This window comes from Entamoeba invadens, assembly GCF_000330505.1.
Source record: "Entamoeba invadens IP1 unplaced genomic scaffold scaff_1105074725243, whole genome shotgun sequence".
Lineage (NCBI taxonomy): Eukaryota > Evosea > Mastigamoebida > Endamoebidae > Entamoeba > Entamoeba invadens.
In genome coordinates this window covers 54,690-62,632 of record NW_004443511.1, presented here as the reverse complement: position 1 = coordinate 62,632, position 7,943 = coordinate 54,690, and the positions used below count along the sequence as shown (strand labels likewise).

The window sequence follows — 7,943 nt, the reverse complement described above, 5'->3', positions numbered from 1 at the left end:
GTTCAAATATACGTTCACCAAATTTTGATTCTTATAGTGAAAAACATGAAAAAGAACTCCTTCACATCCTTCCTCAAGTGTACTCAATTGATTTAAATTCAAACTTTGAATGCAAATCTCCAACTTGCATTTTTTTCATTCAACATTCGAAGTTGCTAACTTCCCTTCACAGAGTGAAAGGGCACTATGCTGGTGTCATTGACTTTTTTAAAGAATACACATCAGATGGAAAAGAATGTAATAAGCATTTCCCCTCGAGAATAGAGTTAATTGCACAATATGATGACACGTTCTTAAGACAACGCACAGCTATTAAATTATTAAAGAAGTACTTACCATCAACTGGTGATATCAAAATCATAGTGAAAGGAAATATGTTGCCAAAAACAAGAGAGGAGTTGGATGATTTTAAAGGTGTCGATTATTACTATAACACACTCAATGGCACTCAATGCGACAATAACACGGAAAACATTGTTATGGTCAATTTTAAAGTTAAAGTTGTTGACTGCTTTGACTGTAAAAGGTTTGAGTCGTTAATAGAAAAGACATACGCCCCAGCTATTGAATTGTCTTCACAAAATAAAGAGACTGCGGACGTGTTAAAAGAAGAGAATTACACTATTTGTGAAGTGCCTCATTTTGTGGAAAAAGTGACTTTAAAAACGATGAATATGAGTAACAATAAACAGATAGAGTTCCCGTTCAGATATGGAATGGTGAAAACTTTGAGGATCTTGTTTTCTTCAATGATCAACACGTCTGATAATTTTAATTGTCTTACTAAGACTTCATTTTTACATTGTAACAGCATAACAATCACTATGACAAACACCAAAGTGCTCAACAGTTGCAATTTTGATAAATGTTGTAATATGAAAATTATTGCTACAAATGCACAAGTGCAGTGCATTGATATTAAAAACTCGTGTAATATCTTAATCAATGCTCATATTGATAACATTCAAACAGTGACAATCCTGTCTTCCAAAAAATGTACGTTTAAATCTACATCTTTTGTAAACACTTTCACAAGGATTGAAAATTGTTCATTACTTCATTTTAATCGAGTTTTAGAAGATGACACAACTGATATTTCACCTTTTGAATTTTGTGGTGTTTCAGTTGACAAATTTCACCTTTTAACTAACCTTGTAATGGAGTACCCATCCAATTCGTTTAATCAAATGATCGCAATAAACAATCCAGAGAAATACAACTGTTTGTACATACAATATGTGTAACACAATTATAATATTTAAATTATTTATTAAAAAATGTAGTTGTTAATACTCACATTAAGGGATTAATAAAATGTACAGTGAAACAAAGCAAGTAAAGGTAATGAATGGAATTGTTAAAAGTGTCCGACCATTTAACTTTTTTGACCGTATTTCTTACATCACATCAACCAATTTTTGTAATAAACCAAATAATATTCACTTTGTTTATACAAAGAAAGGAAAGGTGAATATCATCACGTGTAATATATATTATTACGAAGTGATTATAAAACACAAATCTGAGATGTCAATCGGAATTTTCGATTCAAATGAATTAATTTCAACAAGTAATGTTTGTTCTTTCTTTACTCAACAACACAATAAGCATATGAATTACACAAAGGAACATATTGGATTCATAGACAATAGTATAGGTTATCACTCTTCGAGTGGATGTATACACAATGGGTTATATACTCCAGTAACACAAGTTATTCCCTATGCTCAACAAGATGATCAAAATGAAGTTATTGGTTGTGGTTATTATCCCACAACCAAAGTCGTGTTTTTCACATATAATGGTAAACTTGTGTATCACCAAGTATTTGATATTCCCAGTGTTAGCAGTGGTATTTCGATGTCTGTCTTCACCACATTTCACATCAATTATGGCGAGACTGAATTCAAGTTTGACATCTACTCGAGGTGGTCTGGGAAGCTCGACGCGTTCTTTACACCATAATAAAAAAACCATAGAAATGTACGCACTGAATGATCTCACTTATAATAAATTACTTGACTTCGTATTTCTTTGTTTCCATAATTCAGTTTGTCGACGGGATATCCAAACGCAACAGAGAGAAGGAGATCCTCGTCTTCTTTAAGACCGACCAGATGTTCCCAGGGCTGTGGCGCTCTTTTCATGATACCAATTGGGAGTGCCCCCAAGCCAAGGAGGTCTGCGGCAATGATCATATTTTGTGCAGCAAATCCGCAGTCATATTGTGACCATTTTGAGAACTCCTTTTTGGAAGTCATAGTAATGACAAGGGGTGCTTTGTAAGTAATTGCATTGGAAGCCATAGCGGCGTGTTCGGGTATTTTACTCATTGCGTCTTGTGTTGCAGAAACTGTTTTTTGAAGAAGGGCTTGATCGGTAATAACATGAAAAGTTATTTCTTGGTTGTTACGGCCTGTTGGGGCAAATTGGCCAGCTTTGACTATGGCTTTTATTTTGTCCTGTTCTATGGCAGTCGGTTCAAATTGACGACATGAGCGACGGAAAAGATGGTCCATCCAGTAATTGAATTTTTGAAGATCAAGAAGTCACTGAAATTAAATTAAAAATATATTTGAAGGCTGTTGGTATTAACGAGTTGTTTTTATTTATAATTTAAAAAATTAACGAATTGATTTTTCTTTTAAATTTGTTAATTATGTTAATTAGATTTTGTAATAGTATAAATAATTTACTCGTTAAATAACAATTAATAAATAATAAAATGATCGTTAATATATACATATTTTTTATTTTTGACCAAAAAAAGGAGTATTTTTTTGAGGTTTTGGTTTTAACCAAAGTAAATTATATTTAAAACAAAAACCATATAATATAATTAATTTAGAACCAAATAAATCAAGTATTTGATTATTATTGCAATAATTATTTAAATTATTTAAAAATTATGATAAATATAGTTAAATGATTTACTAAATAATAATAAATCTAAATTAGTAATTATTACTAATATTTTAATTCGAAATTATACAATTAATAATAAAGTATTAATTATTATTAATTATTATTAATTATTAATTATACAAAAGATTATGCTATTAAGCCTATAATTGATAATATAATAGAATAAAAAGATCAGAGTCCAATTTATCATCAAATTCAGCATGAAACCGTGAATTGGAAATTATATTTCACTCATCATTTCGAAGTGTTTTTTATCAATGTTTTATTTTTTTCAAATTTGATATAAATAAGAAATTATGGGGTTTAATTTAATTAATAATTTGGACTTCCAAGTTCGAATGTTATAAACAACAAATTAAATCCTCACACCTCGATGATCCCTTTAATGAACTTGTAATAGATAATCCAGAACACAAAAACGCAGACGCACACAACCACAAACTTCTTCCGACTGACTACGTGGAATTTGGCGTATTCTGGGATATTTCGAATGACTCCTTTGATGTAATTTTCAAGTTGAATATTGCCGCTTCCAATTGCAAATTGCAGGACATCCCTCCCATAATATGTTTCGTCCAACACGTCCCCATTGAGCTCAATAACCTTTTTGACATAATCGAAGTCCCCGACACTTGCACCCAAGTGCAAAATAGTTTCGCCTATAATATTCTTTTCTTTAATCATCAATGGCTCTAATGTGTTGATCCTCTCGAGCATGTCGACTTTCTTCTGTGATCTTGAGTTCAGAGACAACACGTGAAGGATGGTGTCTCCATTCGGCAATTTATGTTTTAAATCGGCCTTTGCGTCCAACAAAGTCTCGACTATATCATATTTCGAGTTTTGCATTGCAGTAAAAAGCGGTGTCTCGCCTTTGGGGGTTTGTAACTCCAACGACTGTGGATACGTCTCAAGCAAATACTTCGTCGTTTCCATGTTCCCTCTTCTACACGATTCGTGGACAAGCCGTTGGAAGTGTGGGGAGACTTCTATAGGAAAGTCATGGAGTGCTTTCAACAACAGAAGTGCGTGGGTGTTCGTGACTTCGTTCTGTAAGTACTTCTCGATGATAAATGATAACACGTCCTCTTGTTTGTCGTGGTCCATTTGCCTTTCTGGGATTCTTTTCCTTTTTCTTTTGACTTTAACACCACACTTGTTTCATCCAGTAAATTTGGGTCTTTTACTTCTTTGAATTTAAGTCGATTGTTAAAAGTCAAAACTAAAAACTATACGTATTTGATAAAACTTTTATCATATCAGTAAATATAATATAGAACAGTTAACCACTCAATCTAAAGAATTTCTTTTTGTCCGCCCATACTTCTCGTGTTTCTTCTCTCTTCGCTCTTTTCTTTCCTGCCGTTGAGCTTTGTATTTCTCGACAACACCTTTCAAATATTGCTTGCGTTTCTCCTTCCGTTGTTGTTCTTTCTCTTGAAGCTTACGTTTCTCTTCTTGCTCTTCTTTTCTTCTAATCTTTGCTTTGTTCACTTTTTCTTTCGTATTAAGTGGGCATCTTGAAGCATAGTGGCCTTCTTTCCCACACACAAAGCACTTTTTTACCTTTTTACTCCCACCTGTTTGTAATACTTGCGCTTCTTTCTCGTTGATTTCCGCTTTCTCCTCTCTCTTTTGTTTGACCTCGTTGAGTTTGGCTTTCTTTTGTTTCTCGATCTCCTCCCGTTCAAGTTCTTTCTTTTGCATCTCTTTTTTCTCACGCTTTTTTTGACGTTTTCTCAATATGTCCATCGCCTTTTTCTTATACATCCCAACCGATGAATTCTCTTTTTGTATTCTCCGTTGCTCAAGCTGTTCAAGCAAGAACTTATTCCTCTCGTCGTCTGTCATAGTTTCACACATCTTGTCAAGTTTCTGTAATTCTTCATTCACAGCTCTTCTGCGCTTTTGGAGTCTGTTCTTCAATTGTTTGTACCTCTCGAGCGCCTCTTGGTTTTGTTCAACGTACTTCTTTTTGCCCATCATCTTCGCTTCGTGTGCCATAATGGCCTCTTCCTCTTCGGTGTATATCATTATCTTTTTCCCTTCAATCTCAGTCCCATCCATCATCTCTTCGCAGGCTTGCGCTGCTTCTTTGCACGGGAAGACCAAGTACCCAATACCAATACACCTCCCACCTTTGTCTGATTTTGCCAAAACAGAGCTGATCGGCTTGAAATGTGAAAACGTGAAATTGAATCGACTGTCACTCATGGCTTGAGGTAGATTTTCGACTGTCAAAGTTGTTACATCTTCTGGTTTGGGCTCCGCCTTTTTTGTATTTTTCTTTTTCTTCGGTTTTTGACTCTCAACTTCTTCGCTCTTCTCTTCCGTCGTTCCGTCACCTTGAGATATAGAATCATCGGAACCTTCTTTTTCGTCCATTTCAGACCCACTCGTTCCGTCGTTTTGATCTTGATTTTCCGAATCCGCATCGGACATTTCAGATTCTCCTTCACTATTTTCGTCATCTTTGCTCTCTTCGCTCATATTTTCAACGTCATCGTCAATGCTTTCTTTGTCAGACCCCTCGTTCTGGCTGTTCGAAAAATCAGTATCAGCATTATGACTTTCATCGCTGCTTGATGAACTCATGTGGAACGAGTTGGACCAAACCCTTTTTCAAACCTAAAAAAAATAAAATCAGAAAATGGATGATTGGGACAACGATGTCGAATCGGAGCCTAAGGAGGAGCCCATAAAAGAACAAGAGCCACAAGCCTGCGAGGGCGAAACACAAAAAGACGACAACAAAGAGAATGAGACAGAGAAGAAACCCGAGAAGAAAAAGCGAGACTCGAGTAAGCCAAAGGAGCGGACGCAGTGCTATCGATGTGGTAAGCTCGGGCATAGTCTTAAAAACTGCCCTTTGAATAAGGGTAAAGACGCAGAGCAAGTTTGTTTCAATTGTGGGATGCCGGGACACATCTTAGCAAAGTGTCCTGTACCTCGTAAAAGACGGCTTGAGTTTACTTCATGCTTCTTGTGTGGAAAGACAGGACACCTCTCGAACATGTGTCCCGAAAACCCAAAGGGAATCTACTCGAAGGGCGGGTGTTGTCGAGTGTGTGGGTCCATCCACCATTTGGAAAGAGATTGCCCCAAGAAGAAGGAAATGAGAAGCAAATACGAAATGAAAGACAAAGAAAGGTCCCTTGCACGTGGCCCACGCGCTCCAAGACGTCCCAACCCATCCGATTAATGAATAAATGAATGCTATTTTTTAAGTCTTTAACACTATTATTACCCAATTTTTTTCGCTTAAACGCAATTTCATTCCGACAGTACGAAAAATAAAAACTTAAGATTAAATGGGTGGAACGAATGGACACTTAAGCGCGGTTTTTAAGTCAAAAAGTAAGTCTGGCCAAGACTACTGACAAGTGTGTGATTACACCTTACTGCAGTAATCACAACAACAACAAATACAACAGTGACAACACCAGAAAATTAATAAACAAGGGTTGCATTAGGGTTTGTGGCACACGAAAAACAGAATGAGCAGTGAGGAGGAGAAGTCAACGAGTTCAGAATTGCAAGAGGACAATTCTGATGAGAACACAGAAGCGAGCGTAGAAGAGGGTGTGTCGAGCGAAGAGAGTTCGGAAGAAAAGCCAAACAAAACACAAACGAAAAAACACAAAAAGGGGCCCCGAGGGTACATCCGCCCGCAGCTCACGATGGAGGAATTTGCTGCGCTCGGGATCAAAGACGAGGAAGAGATCAACAGAGTGAAGAATAGTGTTTTAAAAAGCGACAATGATGAAGTCAAAAAGTGTTTCATTTGTGGGAGTACCGAACACCTTGCCCGTGACTGCCCGAAGGTGACGAATTCTTCAAGCAGACTTGAGATTCAGACCGAAATTTCGAGGAAGACAGGTCTTCCTATGAAGCCGCACAAGCATAAGTGATTGATTTATGAATTGACTAGTACTTTGCTTTCTTGAACTCGTCACTTGTTTTGTATTACAGAAGTGTGTGGAACATCTTTTCTTTTCAAATAAATAGAAAAAGAACTTTGAAAATCAAAGTTTAATGGCTCTTGAAGTAATAATAGGAAGTGACCACGCCGGTTTTCCACTCAAAGAGGAAGTCCGCAAATACTTAGAGAAGAAGGGGTACAAAGTCGACGACAAAGGAACATACACAGCAGACCGTTGTGATTATCCGGACTATGCTGAGAAAGTTGGTCGTGCTGTTGTAGCTACTGGGAAGAAAGGTATATTAGTGTGTGGAAGTGGTATTGGCATTTCTATAGCGGCTAACAAAATCGATGGAGTTCGATGTGCTCTTTGCCACGACCACTATACCGCTACAATGTGTAGAAGACATAACGACGCCAATATCATCGCTTTTGGCGCAAGAGTTATCGGCGTCGATGTCGCTCTTGATATGGTCGATACTTTCTTAGCTACAAATTTCGATGGTGAACACCACGTCCCAAGAGTCGAAAAGATTCATTTACTCGAAACTAAGAACTGATTATTCTTACGTCATTCTTTTTTATTTTTTAGTTCTCTTTAATGACTGAAAGTTAATAAGTAATAGATAGTATACTAGATTGTACTAATTTTTGGAATATAGTTTATTTTAATTTTTTTGTGAGTTTGTTTTTTTGTAATTTAATTTAATTTCTGAAATTAATAAATATACTTAAACTCATACTATTATCACAATAATTAATTATACTAGGATTTACTATTAACCCAAAATTTAAAAACAAATTTTGGGAAGACAAAAGTTGAATTACATTGAAACACGAAAAAGATCTTCGAAATCAAATTCGAGATAAATACGATTGATCAACGTGGATAACTTGATATATTAAAAACAATAGCAAAATCTCGATTTTGGTTTATTACGTATGAAATATATAATTAAATTTATAAATATTATAATCAATACTAGTAATAAACCAAAATTTATTAGTAAAAATTGATTTAATTAATTATTGTCAAATTTGTTATTATAATGAAAAAAAATTCTTTGAAGTATGTAAAAATAAAATCTTACATACT

At 35.5% G+C, this 7,943-nt stretch overlaps 7 protein-coding genes across 7 annotated transcripts; 4 read left to right on the top strand and 3 right to left on the bottom strand.

The window, feature by feature from the left end:
- Positions 1–227: 227 nt before the first annotated feature.
- Positions 228–1,965, top strand: EIN_206120 (SPRY domain containing protein; the record flags this gene model as incomplete). Its single annotated transcript, XM_004258358.1, has 3 exons — positions 228–1,221; positions 1,304–1,575; positions 1,627–1,965. Coding segments are annotated over 3 exons (1,605 nt in total), but the record flags the coding sequence as incomplete, so codon positions are not given.
- A 35-nt stretch (positions 1,966–2,000) lies between these two features.
- On the bottom strand, positions 2,001–2,519 carry EIN_206110 (hypothetical protein; the record flags this gene model as incomplete). The annotated part of the gene is made up of 1 exon (XM_004258357.1): positions 2,001–2,519. The coding sequence occupies one exon, from the start codon at positions 2,517–2,519 to the stop codon at positions 2,001–2,003; it is 519 nt and encodes a 172-aa protein (XP_004258405.1).
- A 769-nt stretch (positions 2,520–3,288) lies between these two features.
- EIN_206100 (ankyrin repeat-containing protein, putative) lies at positions 3,289–4,032 on the bottom strand (the record flags this gene model as incomplete). The annotated part of the gene is made up of 1 exon (XM_004258356.1): positions 3,289–4,032. One exon carries the CDS (start codon positions 4,030–4,032, stop codon positions 3,289–3,291), a length of 744 nt encoding a protein of 247 aa, XP_004258404.1.
- Positions 4,033–4,215: 183 nt separating this feature from the next.
- On the bottom strand, positions 4,216–5,520 carry EIN_206090 (caldesmon, putative; the record flags this gene model as incomplete). The annotated part of the gene is made up of 1 exon (XM_004258355.1): positions 4,216–5,520. The coding sequence occupies one exon, from the start codon at positions 5,518–5,520 to the stop codon at positions 4,216–4,218; it is 1,305 nt and encodes a 434-aa protein (XP_004258403.1).
- A 55-nt stretch (positions 5,521–5,575) lies between these two features.
- EIN_206080 (zinc finger protein cchc domain containing protein, putative) lies at positions 5,576–6,127 on the top strand (the record flags this gene model as incomplete). Its single annotated transcript, XM_004258354.1, has 1 exon — positions 5,576–6,127. One exon carries the CDS (start codon positions 5,576–5,578, stop codon positions 6,125–6,127), a length of 552 nt encoding a protein of 183 aa, XP_004258402.1.
- Positions 6,128–6,422: 295 nt separating this feature from the next.
- EIN_206070 (hypothetical protein) lies at positions 6,423–6,836 on the top strand (the record flags this gene model as incomplete). Its single annotated transcript, XM_004258353.1, has 1 exon — positions 6,423–6,836. The coding sequence occupies one exon, from the start codon at positions 6,423–6,425 to the stop codon at positions 6,834–6,836; it is 414 nt and encodes a 137-aa protein (XP_004258401.1).
- A 124-nt stretch (positions 6,837–6,960) lies between these two features.
- EIN_206060 (ribose-5-phosphate isomerase B, putative) lies at positions 6,961–7,407 on the top strand (the record flags this gene model as incomplete). The annotated part of the gene is made up of 1 exon (XM_004258352.1): positions 6,961–7,407. One exon carries the CDS (start codon positions 6,961–6,963, stop codon positions 7,405–7,407), a length of 447 nt encoding a protein of 148 aa, XP_004258400.1.
- Between the last annotated feature and the right edge of the window lie 536 nt (positions 7,408–7,943).